The following is a 25910-nucleotide window of genomic DNA, read 5'->3' as shown; positions in this document are numbered from 1 at the left end:
TGCAGCATATTAGTCACATAAATTCTTGCTACTGGACATTATATATGCATGGTTTGGATACTGAAGGTTATGAATCCCAAGTTTCAGTACATTTTTAAACTAGACTCTCCATCCATCCAATAATGATATAACAAATTAATTCAGATTTGTGGAACTCCAGCTTTGCCACGGTTTTGTGCCTCCGTTTACCTGTCTATAAAATGGGAGCAATCCTCTCTCTCAATTGTTTTGGAAATGCTCTGGTATCTGTGGATGCAAGATGCTGAAGATATACAAAGCATTATTATTATTGTAACATGGAGGATGCACCGTACAGAAGAGTCATAAGTGTGGTTTGGTTTATTGACAGTGTTTCCTAAGAGAAAGCGGAAGATTGGATTGAAAAGTTGATGGAGTATCATCGGACACTAGCCTTCTGTAATGGGATAGATATTGATATCAGAGCAGTAACTGCAGAAGATGCTGAACACAGAATTCTAAATGTCCTTTTAACTTCATTTTGGAGCTATCTGGTGACCCCTTCATCTCTATTTAGCTCCCTCAGAACTGGTGAAATTGAAGTTTTGTGTATGACTAACTATTTGTGGGGGTTGGGGGGAATGGGTCCAACTTATATGAACTTCCTGGTTAAATGTTCTTTTCTATTGATTTGTTCTCCCATCATTACTACTTATTTTTCCTTTTTGTAATTTAGGCTCGTCCAAAAGGAGAGGGTCTGACCCCGTACCAGGGCAAGAAACGCTGCTTTGGTGAATACAAGTGCCCCAAGTGCAAGAGAAAATGGATGAGTGGAAACTCCTGGGCTAACATGGGACAAGAATGTATCAAGTGTCACATCAACGTTTATCCTCACAAACAGGTAGGGTAGCTGCTGGGCAGCATGGCCACTGGAGATACGGGCATGGAATCAGGAGATTTTAAATCAGGATGGGCCCAAAATGTAACTTGGGGTAACAGTGTACCGACAAGCCTCATCAGCTGCAGGTTTTTGTTCCTAGTGAACACAAACAAGCAATTTCTATTCATCTAGGAAAGGATTTGCAGCACAAGTGTAAGCAAATATTATTGTGGGTTTTATGCCAAGTTATATGCAAACAAGATACTGTGTCATAGAGTTTAAGGCCAGAGATCATCTGGCCACCAGATCATCTAGTCTGCCACCATTTGCTCACTGTCTTGACTAGCTTGCCTATCATTGTCTCAGGGTTTCAAAATTTGGGTACCCTTCTCTTCATTGGAAAACTTCTCCAGATGAGAAACAGTCTGTCTCTGTACAACAACCAGCACAATGGCATCCCAACCCTGAGTGGGACCTTTGGATGCTATGGTAAAGCATAAGGTTTAACAATAACAGGCCTTCTAATATTAGTGATTCTCCTCTCTCTTATACCAATTTTATTACTGTTTAAATTCACTGACACCAGTAAAGTTATTCCTGATTTACACCATCGTTAAGGAACATGATATTCTCATTTCCATGTCAATTCATCTGGACAATGTTTTAAGATTAGTGATGGAGACAAACAGAGATGAGCCCAACATACTATAACCCAGGGTTAACACAATGACACAGTAAAGCAAGACAGCCTAGGTGTAAAGAAAAAGTTGTCTTGTTTTGTTATTAAGAAGTGATGCAGCAAGCAAGCAGAGTTGTAGGAAAGAGAGTTTTAGTAAATACGCTGAGATTCTAGAGACAGCGGTAGCAGCCTGGTCCCAACTTGTATTCTTGAGCCCCCAGCATCCCATCCAAATAGCATCCCATGAAAACCTCCTGAAACGTTACTCTCCTTCACTTCCACTCATCACACTACACTTCCATCCTGTACGAATGCTAGGAGTATGCAACACAGTCAGTCTGCTGGCAGAGAATTACAATTTTCAAGTGTGATGTGATTGGACACAGATCTAATTTAGAGAAGGGTTGAGAAAATGGAGCTGAAGTGGCAGTGAGATTATATCAAAGCTGCAGAAAGAAATGCTGTGAATATTTTCTGATGAAACTTTCTGGACTTGGAAACTAAATTTGCTTGATCCAGTAGAAACGAACATTTAAGTTGGTCAGGGGAGACTGGAAATTCTATATTGTACCTCCAACATTAGAGAAATCAGTTCACAAAGGTCTCTTACATGTAAAATCATTTTCTCATGAGCCCAGAACATTGATATTGGGAGATTTTGATTACTTTGATATCAAATAGGATACTGACTACGTAAAAAACACATTGTTAGTTTTAGAGCAGAATTGTTTCCTTATGCAGCCAGACAGAATCCAAGGCTACTCCTGGCCTCATTCTTGGAAGTGAGTCAAGTATGAAAAGCACAGTTGACGCTGATCAAGATCTAGGATCTAGTTATTCCAATATAATTAGAAGTGAAATACTTATGAGAGCAAGTATACAGAGATGCAACACCACAGTTTCTTACTTTAAATAGCCAATTTGGAGTAAATGCAAGATACCTCAAGGAAAAGATTTCATTTTGGAGAACATTTTTGTAAATGGAAAAATGGGATTAACACACTCCCAGGGAAGTGGTTTGCTGCAGATGTGATTCATCTTGGCCGAGTCTAAATGAGGAATAGAGCACTCTGTGATACGAAGAGCTGTATACAGTTTAAGCAGAATGTGGAACTACCTAGTAAGGAGGAGAAAAGGCATTTCTATAAAACAGATAGAACAAATTTGAAGAGCAAATCAAATTACCAGCTGTCCATCCATAGAAGAATTGTTCAGACATATGAGATATGCAACAGGTAGAAAGGAATACGATCCAATAAAAATGAGGTTAAAAAAAGATGCTCTGCAGTTAGCACCCTGTGATGTCATGGAAGAGACTCAGGCTCAGTTACACAGGCACTGTCTCTTTGGGCCAGATTTTTAATGGTATTTAGGCATCTAAAGATGCATCTAGGCACCTAATTGGATTTTCAAATCCAAGTTGAGCCACAGAATCATTTAAACAAAAATAGGGAGAGCTCTGGTTCCTAACAAGAGGTTATAAATGACTCATATGTAAGTGTTTTAAACACAGAGCAAGCAGCAAAAGACAGCTCACATGGACTGCATAAGTTCAACATGCTTCCTTGACTGATCCAAATACTATCACCCCCATACATGACTTAGAGTAGTCAGTTGCTAAAGGGGCATCCAGGATATGTGGCAGACTACACTTCAGGAAGTGTAATAGGATTTGTAGTTGTGTAGTGGGTCCTTAATTATGGTACTTAATACTTTGTGGACAACATCGTATATACAGGTACTAATCCTCTGATCCAAATAATCCAATAGTTTTCAAGAGGTTCATAAACAATCAGTTGAGTTTTACTATTTTTTTTAATTAAAAAAAAATTTAAATGCTTAGGACCTGATTTTTTTAAAATCCCATATTCCAAGGCTGTGATCTAAATGTGCATTCTATTTGCACACACAATTACTGTGTTTGAACATACAAACAAGCAGTTTGCAAATGGTCAGTCTGTGAGGCAACTGTGAATACACTTGTGACTGGCTCTGGGCTGTTGAAAACTCAGCCCTCAGAATTTTAACACATTTCCATACAAGTAGATACTGAATGGGCCATAAAATACAAATGCTAAAATGTTTTTATGGATGTAGTACTATTCAGTTGCTTTTTATTATTTAATTGCTTGCATACACACACTAAAATACCACTATTATAAATAGTTTCACATTATTAAACCCATCTTAAGTTTGGTCTGCTGGTTCAAAAAAACAGAACTGGGAGCTAGCATTTTGGAATTTCATTGTTGGCTCAGACACCAATCTACTGCGTGACTTTGGCAAGCAACTAAAACTTTCTTGTGCCTTAGTTTCCTGATCTGTAACGGGGATATACTGCTTACCTTCTACAAGCGTTGTTAGGCTTAAATTAATTAATATTGACAAAGTGCATTAAGATCTGTGGATTACATGGGATACATAGAACACCAGACTCTGAAGCCAGCTTTTTTGTCCTTTTCTTCCTTCCTGGTCCAGTTCTTGGTTTTTAAAATAGCATGAGATTTATAAATCACCATATTTGATGGCAGTTGAAGCAGCCTCTCCTCATGCAGAAGCATATGAACCTGTAATCACAGCTATCATTGTTTGATCTTTGCTATGCCATTCTGATAGAGGGGTCATCATCTTAATAAAATTGTGACGGGATTAAAGTGATCTGCAGTTTCAGTAGCAGTATAAAATTTTCAAGTGCTTTCAGTCTTCATGCTTCAAGACATAAGCAGATAGAGTGAGGATGAAATCTGTTCCTCCTCCCATGGTGCAATTAGGTTCAGTGGGCCTGAACATGTGCTCATTGAAGTCAGTGAGAAAATACCTATTGACTTCAACAGTGTAGGATCAAATAAATATAAGGGATTTGTGCCATGCTCTGAATCATTTAACGTTGGTCATTATAGGTATGTCTACACTGCAGTAAAACACCCACAGCTGATCCTGTGTCAGCTAACTCAGGCTTGCAATTGTGAGGCTATAAAATTGCAATGTAGGCATTTGGGCTCTGACTGGAGCCTGGGCTCTGAGACCCGAACCGTGCGGAGGGTCCCCGAGCCCAAGCGCCTACACTGCAATTTTATAGCCCCACAGCCCTAGCCCAAGTCAGCTGACATGGCAGTGTAGACGTACTCTATAAGGCACAGACTACTGGGCTGCACTACTTGGGAAATTCTCTTGTGAAATTAGAGCTGGGTGGATAATGAATAACGGATTTTTCAGTTCACTGGCAATTTCAAAAAAAAAATCATGTGGGTCAAACCAAAAATGATTTTTGTCTAAAGTTTCAGCTAATCAAAAGGGCAAAAAATACCATTTCAGGTCAAACTAAACATTTTGTTCCACCCAAAATCAAATGTTTCATTTTAATTTAAAGCAAGTTATTACATTTCAATTTAAAAAAAACTGAAAGGAAATTTCAAAATCAAAAATAAATTTGAATGCTAAAATCAAAAACGTTTCTTCTGGAAAATGTCAGAACAAATGTTTTTTTGGAGGATTTTTTTGGGGGGAGGGGAACACGTTTTGACTAAAACAATTCACTAAGATTAATACAAATTTGTGAAATGTTTCAGTGCCACTGAATCTGCATTTTTTGCTGAAAAATGTTTCAGTCAAAAAATTTCACACAGTTCTAGTCCAAATACTTTGTGGTATTACTGGGGTAGGTACTGTATTCAAAGTGTGCTGTGCAAATGCTAGTTTATGCAAGCAGAAGAACCAAATTTACTATACTCTGTTCTTTCACTGAAAAGTCATCACACTTCAAAATGTCAATAGAGGGATATATCCCTATCACTCAGAATTCCATTTTTTAAGAAGAAGGTATGTAGCAAGGCTTAATAGCACCAGCTCTTTGCAGTCAACAACATCCAAAGGTACTGGCCCATAAAGGAAAACGAATGGCCAGTGCTCTGCTTCAGTCAGTATTTGTCGTCTTTAATAATAAATTGTTGATGTTGACAAGATTGTTGATGATGCAAGAATCTCAGTATCTGTTCAATGCTTCTTATCTGCAGTATGGTCGGGTTTAGCATCCTAATCCCCTGCTCATTATCACTACCACTTGATAAATGTTTGATTGTGACCTACAAAGGAAAAGGGCATCTTGACATGAACATAATTAAAAGCACAAAGGGCCATATCCTCAACTGGTGATATAGCCATATTAACATAGTCCCATTAATCAATGTACACCCACCGAGGACCTGGCCTGAAAATAGTTACACAAAATCACTCCTAACTTCCAGTAATTAGAACAGAAGAACACCATACTGGGTCAGACCGTGTCCTGTCTTCTAACAGTGGCCAGTGCCAGATGCTTCAGAGGGAATGAAAAGAACAGGGCATTTTTGAGTGATCCATCCCCTGTTGTCCATTATACCAGCTTCTGCTAGTCAGAGATTTAAGGGTTACATCCCTGACCATCTTGGTGAACAGCCATTGATGGACCTATCATAAACTTATCTAGCTTTTCTTTGAACTCAGTTATAGTTTTGGCCTTCGCAACATACCCTGGCAACAAGTTCCAAAGGTTGACTATGCATTGTATGAAGAAGCACTTTCTTTTGTTTGTTTTAAACCTGATGCCTAATCTTTTCATCGAGTCACTCCTAGTTCTTGTGTTATGTGAAGAGGTAAATAACACTTCCTTATACACTTTCTCCACACCATTCATGATTTTATAGACCTCCATCATATCTCCTTTTAGTTATCTCTTTTCTAAGATGAGCAGTTCTAGTCTTTTTAATCTCTCCTCATGTGGAAGTTGTTCATTTTGTTGCCTTTTTCAATACAAATGTATCTGTTTTGTGATGGAAAGACCAGAACTGCACACAGAATTCAAGGTGTGGATGTACTCTGGATTTATATAGTGGCATTATGAAAATTTGTCGTATTTTCTATCCCTTTCCTAGTGTCAAATACTAACTAGTTGTTTTCAGCTTCCAAGCTTGTCACGACTGTTCCCACCTACATTTCTCTTCTTCCATCCCCTCCAGTGCCTCTGCTTGTTTCATATGCTCCGCAATCTCTTTTTGTCTTCTCCCATGCACATGTTTCAGCATTTGGTCCTTTCTGCTTGAAACAGCCACAATTCCATGGGCTGGCCACCTGCTTTTTGCTTCTTACAACCCACTGAGTTCCAATGCCAGCTGCCCACAGAGAAGGTCTCCATTCAATCTTGCACTGTTATTCCACACACTCTATCCATCCAAATTAGATTCAAATCTCTTTGGGTCAGGATAAGTCTTCTCAGTGTTTTTATAGCACCATGTACAAATAAGGCATTCGAGCTCTGTAAAAGAAGAGATGGAAGAATTTGTATAGTGGAAGGGGATGTTGCCGATGCTCCCCAAATAATAAATTATAATGAATTATCACACACAGTTTGGTTGGATCTAGGCAGTCTCAAAGCTTGTCACAGGCTGATGTAGCTTCATTTGATGATTTCTTTTTGCTTTGTGTGAAGCTCCCCATGTCTTCTGATTTTCATTCCTCAGTTGTTTCACTGCTGGTCCTCCACTCCTCCTTCCTGTGCTGCTGCCATGAAATCTCTATGGACCATCAAATGGCATTACCATAATGGAAGCCGAAAAAAGTGCCATCAAATGGCATTACTTTTCTGAACATAGCAGCACCTTAATTCCACAGTTATCAAGAGATAGTAGAGAAATAACATTAATCAACATATAGCCATACTGATACAATAGGGCATTAACACAGCCATAACCACACCTCACCTTAGTTGTGCTAACATATGGCCTAATAGCATACTAATGTTCTGTTTTCCATACACTAAGGGCATGGCTACACTTGCAGATGTAGAGTGCTTTGAGTTAAACCAGCCTTCATAGAGCACAGTAGGGAGAGCGCTGCAATCTGTCCACACTAACAGCTGCAAGTTCACTGGCGTGGCCATATTAGCAGCTCTTGAAATGGCCAAAGAGCAGTGCACTCCGTAGTAGCTATCCCAGCATGCAAGTGGCTGCAATGTGCTTTTCAAATGGGTGGGGGTGGGGTGGAGTGTGACAGGGAGTATTTTGTGTGTATGTGGGGGGAGAGAGGGTGGGTTTTGGGGGGGCTGAGAGCATGTCAGCATGCTGTCTTGTAAGTTCAGAGAGCAGCAGACCCCCTTTCCCCTCTGCCTCTCTCTCTCACACACAGCATTCCACAGTAATGGTTGCTTTGTCTTGGAGTAGATTAGCATGCCGGCTGTCAGAAACGGAGCTTTCAAAGGGCATATCCACATTCCTACAGCGATTCCAAAACAATGACAAGAGTGGCCACTTGACTATGGGACGTTTCCGGAGGCTGATCAGAGCGCAGTAATGCAACACCTCGTTCACACTGACACCCAGGCATTTCAGCCAAGGCACACCAAGAGTTAATCTTCTTGCCGAGGTGGAGTACCAGGAGCACTCTAGTCCTGAATTCAGAGTGCTCTACATGCCTTGCCAGTGTGGACAGGTAGTGAGCTAAGGCGCCCGGGGCTGCTTTAATGTGCTCTAACTTGCAAGTGTAGCCAAGCCCAAAGAGTAACCAGATTCTTCCAATCTGAATGTCTTATTTCAGCAAGGAACAAGAACAACAATTAAAGTAACCCTGAGATAGCACAGTGTGTGTATATATCACTCCAAATTAACAGGCTGCATCAGCTCTGCCTCACAAAGTGCCAGTTTGGTTTTGCACACAGCAGTCTTTTGTTATTGTTTAACTTTTTTATTGTGATACTTCCTAAAGGCCACAACTAAGTTGGGCTCCATTTGCTAGGCACCGTACAAACATACAATAGCCTCAAAGAGCTCACTTCTACTAGTGTAATGGTGCAGTCCACTGAAAACAAGACTCTTATTCCAAAGCGACTTGTACCATTAAAAATGCGTCACCCTAATGCCGTGGTTCCCAAACTTTAACAACCTGTGACCCCCCTTTCACTAAGATGTCAAGTCTCGGGAACCCCCTCCTAAAAATGAATACTTCCAGGGATATTCTCCTTGACCTGAGTATAAATTATAAAAGCAGTCATCTTGGAAACAAACGTTGTTTTTATGACATGCTAATTACACACTATTTATTATTACTTAGCATTTATATAGTATTTTTATTACATTATGAAAACGGCAACACACTTCCAAACTCTCACTTTCGTAGCTTGTGTCACTTTGAATAAGCCTGTTATCAGACACGGCTCCTAGGTTTCATCAAGGAGTATCAGATGTGAAACAGCAGGAAGGTATTTAAGAAGCCAACTCAAAGAGTTCCTCCTACACAAGCATTCAGGTCTTGAGCAGTCCAGGAAAACAATGCAAATTACAACAAAGCTTAAAATAGTTTTTCATAATAATTTTAAAAACAACACTAGCTGCCTATTTAATTTTAAAAACAGCAAAAAATATTCACCTCCCTTTCCATTTCTTATAAGGAGTCTTGAAGTTTAAATCTCCTCAGTATGATAGATATGCTTGCTTTGATCTGTTTAGCTCTTGGAAGTCCAGGAGCTCTGCGCTGCTGACCCCGTGCTGCTCAGGGTCCCTAGGGACAGCTGTCTGCCATTAGGGAATTTTTTCCCAAGAACCCCCTGTAACATTTTACGAACCCCAGTTTGGGAACCACTGCCCTAATGGGAGTGCATAATTAAACACAGTGAAACATTTTTTTTATCTGTTAGTAGAAATGCAGAATTATATCAGCTACATACAAACTGCCCTACTTATTAATATTACTTAAACTTCTGATATGATTGATCATTCTTATTTTCTTTTGGCTTTAGCACAGGGGTGGGCAAACTATGGCCCGTGGGCCGGATCCGGTCCATCAGGGCTTTCAATCTGGCCCGCGGGATTGCCCCCCAGCAGCGGCTGGCCCAACATCCCTGCAGCCCCCAGGCCCTTGCCTCCAGGCACCAGCCCCACCCCACCCCCACCCCCCACACACAGCTGCCATTGGCTGGGAACGGGGAACCACGGCCAATGGGAGCTTTGGGGGGAAGTACCTGGAGGCAAGGCAAGGGCAGTGCATGCGGAGCCCTCCACCCCCCTCGCAGGGGCCACAGTGCTTCCTGGAGCAGCGTGGGTCCGGGGACAGGGCAGGCATGCAGGGAGCCTGCCCTGGCCCTGGTGCGTGCCACTGCCACCCCAGAGCCCAAACCCCTCCTGCACCCCTTCCCCCAACTCCCTGTCCTAAGCCCCCTGCCTGCACCATGCACCCCTCCTGCACCCCAACTCCCTGACCTGAGCTCCCTTGTACACCCCACACCCTTCCTGCACCCCAACCCCCTGCCCTGAGCCCCCTGCTGCACCCTGCACCCCTGTGTATCCCAAACCCCTGCCCTGAGCCCCTGAGCCTCCCACAGTCCACACCCCTCCTGCACCCCAACCCCCTGCCCTCAGCCCCCTCATACACCCCGCACCCTTCCTCTCCCCCAATCCCTTTCCCTGAGCCCCTTCCTGCACACCACACCGCCTCCCACACCCCAACCCCCTGCCCCAGCCCTGCATACAATTTCCCCACCCAGATGTTGCGCTTGGCCCAAAAAGTTTGCCCATCCCCTCTTTAACACAACACTTCGTACTTTCAGTCTCAGGCTAAATTCATTACTTCATAACAAGACTGCTGGAGATGTACCAGATAGGCAAAATGTAGACTGACACTACAGACACATTGTGTATACTCTGCATAAGATTATTAATTGCATTTAAAGTTCACATAGGAACTGCTGTCTTTGAAAAGGCCAATGGCTAATGCTGGATCCTTCAGAGAAAAGCAAGAATAAACCTATAATGATATACATGTAATACCACTGTCATGGGGGAAATTTCTGACCACTTGAGGATCACAAACTCTTGTAACTGTTATCCTATCTGGTGTAATTGTAGAGTCTATTTTAATTCATACATATCTAATCCTTTATTTAAACCATGCAAATCTATTTACCTCATTAAGACCTTGAAACAATTAATCCCATGGGTTAATTACATGCTGTTTGTTCACTTGCATTTGAATTTCATTAAGTTCTCCTTTCTATTTTTATTATGAGCCAGGGCCTGGCTGGCCTTCTCTCTCTGTGCTCTTATTATTTCGTAGCATATCAGCTTGTTCTCCCTTCCAAACAAGGTAATTTTAGGCTTAAAAATATAACTCTAAGAACAGGGCAGGTCATTCCAGTCCATGGTACAATCTGTGAGGGGGGAAGTGAATGTCCATGAGGACCCCCATGGGGAGATTCCCTCACACCATCCCATGGGGGAAAGCCGACTGCTGCAGAGGAGCATGTGGATCGGACACAGACTTCTCTTAGGGGAGAACCTGATGATAGAGAATCTCCAGGTTATAGTCAGGAGCAGAGTACAGAAGAGGATAATGTAAGGGCCGGATCAGATGATAAACAGTCACATAAAAAAGAATCTGGCACATCAGAAAAAGGCAGACTAATAAACAGGGACAAGTTTTTAAAGTGCTTGTACACAAATGCTAGAAGTCTAAATAATAAGATGGGTGATCTAGAGTGCCTTGTGATAAAGGAGGATATTGATATAATAGGCATCACAGAAACCTGGTGGACTGAGAGCAATCAATGGGACACAATCATTTCGGGGTACAAAATATATCGGAAGGACAGAACAGGTCGTGCAGGGGGAGGAGTGGCACTATATGTGAAAGAAAGTGTAGATTCAAATGAAGTAAAAATCTTAAGTGAATCCACATGTTCCATAGAATCTCTATGGATAGAAATTTCATGCTCTAGTAAAAATATAACATTAGGGATCTATTATTGACCACCTGACCAGGACAGTAATAGTGATGATGAAATGCTAAGGGAAATTAGAGAGGCTATCAAAATTAAGAACCCAATAATAGTGGGGGATTTCAATTATCCCCATATTGACTGGGAACATTTCACTTCAGGACGAAATGCAGAGATAAAATTTCTCGATACTTTAAATGACTGCTTCATGGAGCAGCTGGTATGGGAACCCACAAGGGGAGAGGCAACTCTAGATTTAATCCTGAGTGGAGCACAGGAGCTGGTCCAAGAGGTAACTATAGCAGGACCGCTTGGAAATAGTGACCATAATACAATAGCATTCAACATCCCTGTGGTGGGAAGAACACCTCAACTGCCCAACACTGTGGCATTTAATTTCAAAAGGGGGAACTATACAAAAATGAGGGGGTTAGTTAAACAAAAGTTAAAAGGTACAGGGACTAAAGTGAAATCCCTGCAAGTTGCATGGGTCCTTTTTAAAGACACCATAATAGAGGCCCAACTTCAATGTATACCCCAAATTAAGAAAAACAGTAAAAGAACTAAAAAAGAGCCACCATGGCTTAACAACCATGTAAAAGAAGCAGTGAGAGATAAAAAGGCTTCCTTTAAAAAGTGGAAGTCAAATCCTAGGTGAGGCAAATAGAAAGGAGCACAAACACTGCCAACTTAAGTGCAAGAGTGTAATAAGAAAAGCCAAAGAGGAGTTTGAAGAACAGCTAGCCAAAAACTCCAAAGGTAATAACAAAATGTTTTTTAAGTACATCAGAAGCAGGAAGCCTGCTAAACAACCAGTGGGGCCCCTTGACGATCGAAATACAAAAGGAGCGCTTAAAGACGATAAAGTCATTGCGGAGAAACTAAATGGATTCTTTGCTTCAGTCTTCACGGCTGAGGATGTTAGGGAGATTCCCAAACCTGAGCTGGCTTTTGTAGGTGACAAAACTGAGGAACTGTCACAGATTGAAGTGTCACTAGAGGAGGTTTTGGAATTAATTGATAAACTCAACATTAACAAGTCACCGGGACCAGATGGCATTCACCCAAGAGTTCTGAAAGAACTCAAATGTGAAGTTGCAGAACTATTAACTAAGGTTTGTAACCTGTCCTTTAAATCGGCTTCGGTACCCAATGACTGGAAGTTAGCTAATGTAACACCAATATTTAAAAAGGGCTCTAGAGGTGATCCCGGCAATTACAGACTAGTAAGTCTAACGTCGGGCAAATTAGTCGAAACAATAGTTAAGAATAAAATTGTCACACACATAGAAAAACAACCTGTTGAGCAATAGTCAACATGGTTTCTGTAAAGGGAAATCGTGTCTTACTAATCTATTAGAGTTCTTTGAAGGGGGTCAACAAACATGTGGACAAGGGGGATCCGGTGGACATAGTGTACTTAGATTTCCAGAAAGCCTTTGACAAGGTCCCTCACCAAAGGCTCTTATGTAAATTAAGCTGTCATGGGATAAAAGGGAAGGTCCTTTCATGGATTGAGAACTGGTTAAAGGACAGGGAACAAAGGGTAGGAATAAATGGTAAATTCTCAGAATGGAGAGGGGTAACTAGTGGTGTTCCCCAAGGGTCAGTCCTAGGACCAATCCTATTCAATTTATTCATAAATGATCTGGAGAAAGGGGTAAACAGTGAGGTGGCAAAGTTTGCAGATGATACTAAACTACTCAAGATAGTTAAGACCAAAGCAGATTGTGAAGAACTTCAAAAAGATCTCACAAAATGAAGTGATTGGGCAACAAAATGGCAAATGAAATTTAATATGGATAAATGTAAAGTAATGCACATTGGAAAAAATAACCCCAACTATACATACAACATGATGGGGGCTAATTTAGCTACAACGAGTCAGGAAAAAGATCCTGGAGTCATCGTGGATAGTTCTCTGAAGATGTCCACGCAGTGTGCAGAGGCAGTCAAAAAAGCAAACAGGATGTTAGGAATCATTAAAAAGGGGATAGAGAATAAGACTGAGAATATATTATTGCCCTTATATAAATCCATGGTACGCCCACATCTCGAATACTGTGTACAGATGTGGTCTCCTCACCTCAAAAAAGATATTCTAGCACTAGAAAAGGTTCAGAAAAGGGCAACTAAAATGATTAGGGGCTTGGAGAGGGTCCCATACGAGGAAAGATTAAAGAGGCTAGGACTCTTCAGCTTGGAAAAGAGAAGACTAAGGGGGGATATGATAGAGGTATATAAAATCATGAATGATGTTGAGAAAGTGGATAAGGAAAAGTTATTTACTTATTCCCATAATACAAGAACTAGGGGTCACCAAATGAAATTAATAGGCAGCAGGTTTAAAGCAAATAAAAGGAAGTTCTTCTTCACGCAGCGCACAGTCAACTTGTGGAACTCCTTACCTGAGGAAGTTGTGAAGGCTAGAACTATAACAATGTTTAAAAGGGGACTGGATAAATTCATGGTGGCTAAGTCCATAAATGGCTATTAGCTAGGATGGGTAAGAATGGTGTCCCTAGCCTCTGTTCGTCAGAGGATGGAGATGGATGGCAGGAGAGAGATCACTTGATCATTGCCTGTTAGGTTCACTCCCTCTGGGGCACCTGGCATTGGCCACTGTCGGTAGACAGATACTGGGCTAGATGGACCTTTGGTCTGACCCGGTACGGCCATTCTTATGTTCTTATGGGAATGACCTTGAAGCATGCCCCCAGACAGGAAGAATCTCTCTGGATCTGCAGGAGACATTTTGTCTCCACACTGGCTCTGCACCTTAATGTTCCTGTCAACCTCATCGCCTTGGGGGTACAGCTCCATTGGAGAGAAGCTGAATTATCTCTCCTAAGTATATTTCATTCTTCTGGACCAGCTTTGCCTTTCCCCTGCATGTGCGGTCTCCAACTCTCCTGCAAACACAGACTTAGGGACCCATTGAGAACCCTGCACAGATAGGGGGTGAGAAGGAGGGCCTCTCTTTCCACACAGGAAGGGAAAGATCCACAAACAGAGGACCGTGAATCTCAAAAGGGATGATCAAAGCCAGAATATGAACTCTGTACCATATCTTTGAGACATAGCACAGTGAGCTTAGATCCATTGCAGTACACACATCTGCAACTGTAAATTACCACTTGTAGACAGGCAATGATGGACAGTGGTGCACTATCCCTGGTATTACTTCCATTGCTCGTGCAGACTCGCCTTATTTTTCTAACAACTCATAAGGTTTTATTTGTTTTTTTGGTGTTTTGTTTTGTTAATTATTTATTTACTGGGGCGGGGATTATAATCAGAAAAATGCTGAATGTGGCTTAGCAAAAGGCTTCAATTAAAAGTTAATTTGGGAAGCAGGCCTTGCTGTTTAAATATAGAATCATTTCAACTTGATTCCATGCAGGCAACAGCATAGTCGCTGCAGCGAAACGCCTTCTCAATAGAGGTGGTCAGAATTTCTTTCCCCCTCTCGCCCCACACACAAAGAAAACTTCATGTGAAAAACTAGATTTTTTCAATGTTAGTTACAAAAATGGGTTTTCATTGAAAAAACAAAACACCCAAAACCCAGGGTTTTTTTTCAGTTTAAAACAGTTTCACTTTTTCAATAAAAACTTGAAAAATTTCAGTGAAAAAGTGGATATTTTTTCCATGAAAGCATTCATAAACCGAAAAGCCATTTTCCCAATGGACATTTTTTGACAGTTGTTTTTTTGTTTTGTTTTACCATCACTACTTCTCAGTTTCTTATATTTCCAGTGACCAGAACTTGTGACCAAAGAAATGTAAGTGAGATTCCCTAATGGGCCTCTGAGAGGTGCATCACAGAGCTTGCAGCCCGGGGAGGGGGCTGTGATGTCTTTAAGCCACCTTTGTGCCCTCCAGATCTTGGGGTGCTGAAGAGGCTCTTGACATAACTTAGGCCTGATCTACACCTAAAACCTAGGTTGACCTAGCAACATCATTCAAGGCTGTAAAAATTATCTTTGAGACGTGTGCAACATAGTTAGTTCGAGCTAACCACACTGTAGATGCGCCTAGATCGATTGGAAGAATTCTTCCACTGACCTATCTACCATCTCTCAAGCGGGTGGGTTTACTCCAATGACAGAAAAACTCCTTCCATTTCTGTAGTGTCTATATTACAGCACTATAGCTGCATCGCTGTAGCACTTGTACTGTAGACATACCCTTCGATAGCCCGTGGGCCTGTCTATGTTACAGCAGCTAGCTCTGAGTCTCTGCAGCCTGCCCTCAATCCATCCCTCCTGCCACCCACATCTCCCAGAACCTCAGGAGGCACTCTTATAGCTGTCCTGCACCATGCCTGTGCTTGGGAAATTCTGCTACAGCTGGACATGGGGCTTTTAGGGCCTCTTTACAACACTCTGGGCCTTTCACATGGTGTAAGAAGGGTGGAGCAGGAATGCTGCTCTCATCCTATCACTCTCCACGTTGTTTTTTATTATGAAATATTTGTTTTATCATTACTAATGATAAAGGAATAATAGGAATGGGGCAGATTAATTTTTACAGCAAATATCTTAGATACACACCAAAGCCAAACCCTTCAGTGCATTTAAATATTGAAACAAAACTTTTTTTTTTTAATTCAACCTCTCGATACACAGTGTAGTTTCTGGAGATATAGCCCTCTAACCTCATCAAAAAAGCAGCCCTAACACTGCTTTGTGCCTTCCAGCTGGCCCCAAGCAACCTGGTTTCCTGTGTTCATAACCCTTCTTTCCCCAGCCTGTATGTCGTAACGTGCTGGTAACAATAACATTTCTGAAATCTAAGTGGCTCCCAGGCCAAAAAAGCTGAGTTCAGTCATCACAGGGGGAACACAAACCATGGAGAGGTATTGTTTCTGACAGCAGTCCAAGAAACTCTTGGCACGCCGAGGCATTCCCAACGTCCTTTGCACTATTTCCAGGAAAAACTATTCCCGAGGCCTTGTGTTTTAAAAAAAAAAAAAAAGAGAGAGAAAAAAAAAAGCTGGCTTATATCAATAAACATGATAACTGCTGTATTTTTCTGTTTAATCAGAGCACAGCTAGTATGTAGAAGCAATCAGAGCTGTGCTGAATGGCTGCTCTGTTTTAAGTGTAGCATTTCAAAGCTTCCAGAAGCTGTCCTCTTGGGGTACAAATTAACTCTTGTGGTGCCTGAACCTCAACTTAGACTGTATTGCAGATGGGGGGGGGCGGGGTCAAACTTCAAGGAAACCATATCCAACACATCTCCCTGGGTGACATATGAAGGAAATATTTGCAGGGGAAGGCGGAGGTGACAGTTTTTCCTCAATTGAAAACCCACCTTACATTGCTTATTCATCTTGGTTTTATATCTGTTACTAGACTGGCAGAACCACTGGGCGGCCTAGTGGAATGAGCACAGGGCTGGAATCCCAGTTCTAATGCTCTGTTTTTAAGGAACTCATTAATAGCCTGTTCCAAAGCCCACTGAAGTCAGTGGGAATCTTTCACAGGCTTTGAATGCTGAGAACACTGTACTTGATCCATCTAAGTAAACTTAATCACAAACTTCAGTAATCAGGTGCTAGTCCCTTGAAGTAAATGGAACTATGCACGTTTACACCAGTTCAGAATCTGGCCCCAAGTGGACAAAGCATTGGGCCATGTACTGTAGAGAAAGGGATGAACAAACGATTGCCCATCTCCACAGAATTAATTCCATTTGCTATTATTACTATCTGTGAAAAGCAATAAGTGAAAATGTTCATCTCAGCAGTCAGAAACAAGAATGAACACAGCAAGAACTTGAGGGCTAAGTAGAATATAGTAGATTTTGGCTTATTTTATTCTTTTAGAATTCAATAAAATGTACCCCTTCAACTCTGGGTTGTTACTACTTGCACTAAAAGTTTCAAACGGCCTTTTCGTTTTGATGCTCAGTGTTTTAAGAGGGTTAAGAGGGAACCAAGAGCAGACATTTAAATTCATAAACTCAGACTTTAAGCCAGAAGGGACCATCATGATCATCTCGTCAATTGTTGTTAATTTAGAAATCTTGATAATTTAGAACATCGAATGCTCTTAACATTTTATCGCTTCAGGCAAGATTGGAGCGAGGGTTTGGGAAAGGGGCAGGGAGGTGAACAGGGTTAAATGTCTACTGTATATTTCTCTACTTCCCTCCCCAAGAACAATATTTTGAGACAGTCAGCAAGAAGCTCCTATTCCTAAAACAGTGGAAAATCTTTGGCTTGTTTTCAGATTTCACCCCATTCGCTGTCATTATCCACAGTACCGTGGAACACTCACCGCTGCCTTTATTGCAAATCATCGCACAACCACCCTGCCTTTTAAGTGCACTCTTGGAAAGCCAGAGAAGTTATACATTTTCATGATTCCTCTATAAAGTGCACACTGTATTGTTTCATCTTTATGTCTCTGTCACCTTTGTACCCATCAGATCTTTCAAACAGGCAGCCTTGCTTTGATATACAGTGTGGGTGTTTTATTTTTTAAACGAATGTGACAGCTTTTAGATGTTAGGGAAATTTAAAGTACAAGATCTAGTAAATCTGAGGAATTTTCACTCCCTGTTTTACTGATTCCCTCCTCTGTCCCCCCACTATATCTTACTCAACTGTTATTACAAATACTTAACCATGTTACTAGTTGAGCAGTTTTCTTCCCCTACTTTGCAGCTGCTGTGTTTGGGAAATTCCAGCTCTCCAAATATGGAGGTGTGTGTCAGGCAAACCTCCGTCACTTGTTTCATAACCGTACATTGGCAAGATGGCTTGTTGGTATTAGCACTGAATCCTAATGGCGTTAACCCCCCTGGTGTGCCTGGGGCAATGGGATGCCTATATTCTAAGTGCTAATGCCTTTGGGACATAATCACTGGAGCCAAGTGAATAAATGGGGCTGTTTTATAGCATGAGGTTATAAATTAAGTCTTTTTTAGCAATATAGATAGAATAAGGGTTTACAAGACCTTGAGTGAAAGAGAATGACATTCATGCTGTCGAGACAGTTCCCACCATTGCAGAGCCAGGTGGCTGGCAACACGTTTTGGCTTTTCAGAAAAGAAATATAACACCATTAGCTGCACTGGGAGAAAGCCTAGCAAAATAACCTTAAAAATTGGGTTTGTAGGCCTAGTCAAGATTGATTGTCAGTGACATTTACTGGAGCATACTCTATTCCCTTTCTTCCCTGCAGAGACCCCTGGAAAAGCCGGATGGCCTGGATGTTTCAGATCAGAGCAAGGAGCATCCTCAGCATCTGTGTGAGAAGTGCAAAGTTTTGGGCTACTACTGCCGTCGTGTGCAATAAACCTTCAAAGGTGGCCTCTTCTGTCCCCATCATCCTGCAAGATCCTTTGGCAGCACGCAGTCAACAGCAACACAGAATCCAAGACAAAAAAACTAAAAAAAGATTGCCAATTTTGCCTATCTTTAAACTAATAATATGCCTTACCATTAATAGAATGTAACACTTTTCCTGTGTATGTGTATACGTGCAAGATATATTTATAGGACTATGGTGTGTTTTATATATCAATCTATCTATATATCTATCAAACAGTGTTACTGATAGTGTTCACAGTGGAACCACTGCTGTGGTTTCTGTTGATTGTTTACACGGTTCCTATATCATGGCCAGATGAAATGAAGCGAAGTGCTGTGTGTTAGGCAAGATATAATGTTCACTGGGAAGTAAACATTATGAATGGCTTTTGCAGGACTTAGGTAACCTGCAAGGCCACTAATTGGGAGTGCTCGCTAACCCCATGAACATTATTCCTCTTATACGACAAGACAAAGGAAGATTCAACAAGCCACAGCATTAAAGAAGGGAAACGATCGTGTTTTCCTTGCTTTGGAAGATTTGAAAGTTCCATGCTGCTGCTTTCTTGGACTTCCACTGCTTAATGTAACTTGGGTAAGGCGTAGGTGGACTCGGTGAAGGTAAAACAAAGTGTATAATTGTTTGAGTGAGTCGTTTTTTTGGGTATGGAAATGGAGAATAGCAACTGGACAGATTGTCAGTAAGGATTCCAGCATCTTTTGGGAGAGAATAGTGTTTGCTTTCTTCAGGCTGTGATTGATTGAAATCCTTCTCTTGTCATATAATTTCTTTTAAATGGGCCCTTTATGTGTATTTGCTATTCATTAGGCCACAAGCACACTAAATTTACTGTGAATAATGGGGAATGAGAATGATGCAATTTGTCCCCAAGCCCTAATTGAGTGAGTAACCAGACTTAATATTTATACTAGTTCGAAAGCCACTTTCTGGAAATATTTTTATGTTCTGTTTTCTACTGTGCAAATTTATTAATATAAAAGTATATACTTATGTAGCCACAGGGGTTGTATAGGGCATGAAGAACATAACCTACCCTCTTCTCTGTCTTTCTAAAACATCTATATAGGTTAGGAGAAATGTAGTAATTGTATGTGGTTGTCCTATTTCAAGTAGAAGGAATTTTGTGCAGGAGGATCCTGTTACAAAGAAAAATATATTATCAGAGATTGGGGAATGTCATGAAATGAAAGTACCTCAAGACAGTAGTCTGGTTTTGTATGTATTTTTAAGAGTAGATTGGCAAAAGGACAGAATGAATAAGACTTGTATGTGTCATCCACTTCTATAGAAAACTACAGGAGGGTGTTTTTTTTAAATCAATCATTTTTTATTTTCATGAAATTTTCTTTAAGAACTGGATGTGTGTGTTATTGTTATGTGGTGGAAATGTTTTAAATTTGAAACACTCATAGCAAGTTAAAGCTGTTTCAAAGTTAAATTTGATAGATACAATCCAGAGTTATCGCCTGCCAAGGGAGGATGAGGTGGTACCAGTACAACCAGTCAGAGTCTTGTGAAGCAGATTAAAAACTCGTAGTAAGCATTCGCATGTGAAATTTGAAGATCTTCACAAAGTTGATCTAGAGTGAAACTTTGGCATTTCCATGTTTGTCTGTGAACAGGGCAAAACACTGATGGGGAAAAAATGATTTGTTTAGAAACTTCACACAAAATTCAGTTTTCACAATTTATGGGGAACCCAAAAATTCAAGTTGTAAGTAATGGGTCTACTAGTTAGAGTAGTGTACTGGGAGAAAGGACACATGGATTCTGTCCTGGGTTCTGCCAGTGGCCTGCTGTTCGACATTGGGCAACTCTCTGAACCTCTCCATGCCTCAGTTTCCCCATCTGCAAAATGGGGATAATAATACTTAACATACCTACCTCACCAGGGTGTTGTGAGGTTTATTTAATGTCTAAAGGCCTTTTGACATTGTTGGATGAAAATATTATTTTGTAATTATATAGCAGTTAAGTTAAACACTCTGAGACTAATTTTGCCCAGTTAGCAGTACCATAATTTAAAACAAAAATGACTGAAATTTAACACTAATCACAGATTTTGATTGCCTCAATCAAGTGAGACAGTTAGCATCTTCAAGAGGGAATGCATTTTTAGCCGAAGACTGAAAAGTACACTTAGGGACAGATTTTCTAAACAAATCTTCGTAGTTGGCCCATGAAATAAGAAATTTTGTGCATGCCAGTTTAGAGATGGGTTTTTAAAACTTGGCCTCAGTGTTAATTTTGACCCATTGTTTGGTGTGTCAGTAATGCAAAAGGAGAAGATTGCAAGAAGGCATACAATAAACTGGCTATAATTTTTTCCCTTGAGCACTAAGTGGTATATTAGCAGCAATTTCTTTGACACTTAAGATCCAGCTAAAGGAAAAGCTAAGAAATAGCACCAAACAAAAGCTAAGAGAAAAGCCATTTTCTTCACAAAGCTAAGAATGTATCAACCAATCTGCCCCACCATTTCAAAATAATTTCAAATTTGTGGCAACCACTGAAAGAAGAAATACTGTTGATCAGGGCCGGCTCCAGCGTTTTTGCCGCCCCAAGTGGCAGGGGGGGGAAAAAGAGCCGTGATGGTGGCACTTTGGCGGCAGCTCCACTGCCGCCACTTCATTCTTCAGTGGCAATTTGGCAGCAGGTCCTTCCCTCCGAGAGGGACTGAGGGACTCACCGCTGAATTGCTGCCGAAGAGCCGGACGTGCCGCCCCAAGCACCTGCTTGCTGCGCTGGTGCCTGGAGCCGGCCCTGCTGTTGATGAACATCAGAGCTGCAAAATATGTAGCTATATGTAGCTATAATTACATGCTATATTTAAGCCACTGCAGGATCTTAACATAGACCAGTTGAAGGACATTATTAAACAAAATTGTTGCCTTTTTCACATTAGTACCATTTTAAATGTTATTTGTTCAGGTTCAGTACTGCATTATGGTGTTTTTAGCTTATAGATTTCTAAGGAATGCTTTAAAGCAAGGTTCCCAAATATACATCCAATGTGGCTTTAATACAACTACCATTTGTATATGCATAGAATAACCCCTTTTTTTTTTAACATACTTGTTGGAGGTTAAACACTCATGTCATCATATTATCCTACATGTTAGAAATGTCAGCACATTAACTGAAGACACAAATCAAATGCATTTGGGTCCTGGTCCAACTCCGGATGAAGTCAATGGAAAGACACCCATTGACTTCCCCGGGCTTTGGAGTTTCCCCACCCCACCCTATTTTAGTTAGTGAAAGGAAAGGATGAATATTGCTGGCTGGAACCAGACAAGGACTATGCAAGCTTCCCTACACATCTCTATCAGTGAACCCCTTTCATGACCAATAGCATCCCCCTCTTACTGTAGTCTTCCACCTGTGGTGATTAAGCAATTGCCACTTAATCTTGCACAGTGTACCCAAATGAAGTGTAGAATGAAACCCACCAAATGTATTGTCACTGGTGACCTAGTAAGTAAATCTTTTATTCATACTTAGTAAGCACATTTGAAATAATCAATGGGCAAATGGGATCCTCCTCTCCGCTTATGCTGGAGAAGAGGGACCCAGAAGCAGGTAGCAAAGGAGTTAAGACTGTGGGAAAGCAAGAAGCAACACTCCCTGGCCTGCTCCCCTCTCCCCAGAGTCCACAAAAACCACTCCACGTGATGGGGGCACCACAGGTATAGAAGCCAGGAAGAGGGGACAGAAAGGGAAGTAGCATACTTTTCTCTGAGCCTGGTAGGGGTAGATGTTGCTTCATGCAGAATTTATTCTGGCCATGGTTTCCATCTGTATCAATGAAGCAAGATATATGGTGCAGTCCGTGGGGTGTGGAGGAAGAGTGAATAGCATGAAATGCCTTAGAGCTGGAGGAGTCAGCTCACAATGCTTACTGCCCCTACATCCACAAGGATGAAATTTAGCATTCCCTCTGGGTTTTTTGGGACATCCAGACTCACGGTGCATTGTAAAAACCCCCATCACCCCAAGGGGTGGATCTAGGGAAAAGTCCACATGGCCAAACAGAGTTTCAGGTGTACTCCTGCCCCCTCCTGATGGGATTATTTGTAGGAGTGGAATGTTGAGCTCTTGGTATTTATCCTTATTGGTAAGTATCCTTATTGTATATGGATGTATAGGTCAGTATCGGAACATATTTCACTGTTAATCTACAGTAGTTCACAGTTGTTAGTCTTTAGTAATGGCATAGTTTTTAGTAAAGGTTGAAATTTTCTGAATTTCAGATTTACACATTTCTTTATAAAAAATTAATTTTGAATAAGAGAAGATGATTTTTGCTCAGTTTTTTTGGTAAAAATTCATCCCATTTTTGACTAGCTGAACTGGCTGAAATTTTCCAAATTTGAAAATTTTCATCAACATTTCCGATTTTGACCTGGAAATTATGGGATTATTTTTTCCTCAGATTTTCATGAAAAATTTCTACCATTTTTTTCTTTGATCAGCTCTAGTTTTTTAACTCATCAACTGGTATTCCCTGACTGGGTTTTAGCAGTTTTATTGAAAGTCAAAAGCAAGTCTTAGTGAAAACATTTGTAATTCAGTACAAATTAATTCAGTCAAATTCTGCCTGAAGGAATTTAAGTCCCTTCACTGAGTCTGCTGATAGCGGCACACGTGAGAGCAGGATTTGATCCTATGGATATGTTTGGGAAACTTAATTATAAACATTAGATTGTTATCTACCTGTGAATTAAACTGTGCACCACACCCTATTCCTTCTGGAGACTTTTAGCATTCATTTTTTCCATATAAGTCATAATTCTTCCTTCAGTCAATCAGAACATTCATGTATAACCTATCTTCTGGATCACTATTGCTCAGGAAAAAAAAAAGAAATCAGTTGACAGGGGTACATCAGTTTGCACCAGCTGAGGATACTTCCTTCCTCCCTCCTCTCCCAATAATTTAAATCTTGGCCCCAGGTTACCCAGTTTCTACTGCTGCTTCCCCATAATACATTATGATGCCACCTGAGCAAAATCCAAGGCCTTGGTGTCTCAAAATTGTTTTTTTAATTGCAAATAAATACACAAAAGGTAAATATTATTTCTGCAAATAAGTGTATTTTAAAGTTCCCCATTATATGGGACCTAGTCTGTAAACTATAATGTGAAGTTATGTATATCGGAGGAGGCCATTTATAGAAGGATCCTCTATATTTTACCTTTTTGTACAACATGGAATTTAGACTAAACATGAATTGCAGACTCTTGAAGCTATAGCCATTATTCCAAAAAATGAAACTACTTAAACCAGTAGATGAAAACTAAGACCATTTGAAAGTATTAGAAATAAATAGATTAGTTCTCTGTGGCTTGCAGTTAAATCATTTATGTGTGTCCAGTACATAGTCTAAGTGCTAGTCAGTGAATAGCATGCAATAATTCATCAACATACAAGCACTGTTAAAATGAAGTGACTAAGCATGTGTTTCTCACTTGCTTCCGCCAACATAATCAGAAGTTTGATGGAATTTTAGCCCCTCACAGTGTCATTTTTTAAGACATCACTCCATTCCTGATTGAATATCAGCGCATATCAGTTTTACATCTGCAAAACCCACTGCTGTCCATTTATATTACTTCAGTGCTCAGAGGGCTGATAGAGATTTTAGATGTATGGATGACGGTTTGTATTTTTAGGATGAATTTCAAAGGGACAATCATGTGCAGTTACTAGATGTAGTTGATTGATATTAATGTTTACCCCCTGTATGAAGTATTTCACAGTTTTACTTGCAGATGTGTATTTATCTTGAGTTATACTTGACAGAGTTCATTTCAGTTTTTGTTTGGGTTTTTTTGTTTTAATACTATGTGTGTATTTTGGAAACCTTTTTAGATGTTAAAATTTTTGAATGGTTACAAATATTTCTTGTAATACTGAATTATCTTATCTGGAAACTCTTTGCAGTAACTTTTTTGTATATATTTGAGGGCCTTTTTAAAAAAGAAAAATATTATTGTTTGTGGGTTTTTTTTTTAAAAAGTGTTTTTACAACTTGGAAGCTTTCAAAAGGGCCTTGCTCTCAACTAGAATACTAACAGAGGTAAGAGTTTTCTTAAGTATTTTGCAAAACTAAGGGTATATCCTCAAGAAAATATTTATGGAAGTAATTTACATTTTTGTTTTTTTACAATGCTTTTGTTTGTATAAAGTATGCAACAGAACTACATTAAGAAGGAAATATTGTCTACATAGAATATTATATGAAAGTTGGTACATAATTCTGACAAAACACCCTTGCAATTCTTTAAGCCATATTGTTTTTGTTTTCCTTGGATGAAAATATCAGTATTAAGTAACCAATGTATTATTCAAGTGCATAGACTTCTATTAATGAGCTTATGCAGTTTATTTATATGTGTATTTTGGGAAGTATTGCCTCTTTAGGCAAAGCTATAACTAGATGTATTCGTGAGTAAGGATCAGATAATATTATACTATCACTTTATGACCTTGTGAGAGACACAGTAAATGCTGAAAGCACAGTAACTATTCAGCTTTCAGAAATTCTGGAACACAGATATTCAATTTTTGTATTGTAGGGATTTTCTTTTCATAACGCAAGGGTGGGTGCGTGTGAAGGATTGGTTGGGAGGGCATCATTTGACAAATTGACATTCATGACAGTTTGCAGACAATAAACAGAGAGCTGCTACGCAGTATTGGCTAAAGCAATATTGTCAATCAAAGGACATAATGGAAAAGGATCAAGGTAGATTGTTGTAGGGATTTTGTGTCTATTTTAATTAGAATTCGTAGTGTGATAGAATATGCATGTATTTGAAGCATTTTTACACTTTACGTTTCATGTAGCTTGATTATGTAATGGAGTTTGTTTCTAAACCATGCTTAAATGGAAGGTTTGCCTAATCCTGTTCTGGACTTGTGTTTCCTTGAAAAGGTTATTTAGTACAGCAGTCACTACATTGTATAATAGTGCTAAAACTGTATCTTATGAATTTCTGCAGCTTTAAAAATTAGCTTAATTATTATGACTTGTTTGTTTTTAACCAGCTGTACCCACTGACCTTGTCAATTTTAGTTGCCAATTTGTATGATTTTCTTTTCTGTAATTGTTAATAAACTTGTACAGCTTAAAAACAAAAAACCTATGGACACAGGCTCAGAGGGAGCAGTCCTGCCTCAGCAACCAAGATGACAAGTCACTCAACTAGTGACCGTGTTGCTGAAAAGACTGTAAAGCCTCTGTTGTGGATTGTCCATAAAATGGCATTCCGACATGTGCCTTATTAGCTGGATAGTATACAG

The 25910-nt window shown here is 40.3% G+C and overlaps 1 protein-coding gene across 2 annotated transcripts in view; it reads left to right on the top strand.

Annotated features, from left to right (window-relative positions):
- The window catches only part of ZCCHC24 (zinc finger CCHC-type containing 24), a 166489-nt gene extending 145561 nt beyond the window's left edge, over positions 1 to 20928 (top strand). For both annotated transcript variants that reach the window (XM_045024083.1, XM_045024084.1), the window contains exons 3-4: positions 695 to 859; positions 18453 to 20928. In XM_045024083.1, coding sequence (XP_044880018.1) covers positions 695 to 859; positions 18453 to 18566 — 279 coding nt within the window. In that variant the 3' untranslated portion in view covers positions 18567 to 20928. The remainder of the gene's footprint in view (positions 1 to 694; positions 860 to 18452) is intronic.
- Positions 20929 to 25910: the final 4982 nt, after the last annotated feature.

The sequence above is a fragment of the Mauremys mutica genome, chromosome 7, assembly GCF_020497125.1.
Source record: "Mauremys mutica isolate MM-2020 ecotype Southern chromosome 7, ASM2049712v1, whole genome shotgun sequence".
Taxonomy (NCBI): Eukaryota; Metazoa; Chordata; order Testudines; family Geoemydidae; genus Mauremys; species Mauremys mutica.
The sequence above is the reverse complement of the archived record's forward strand: the minus strand, read 5'-3'. Positions and strand labels throughout refer to the sequence as shown.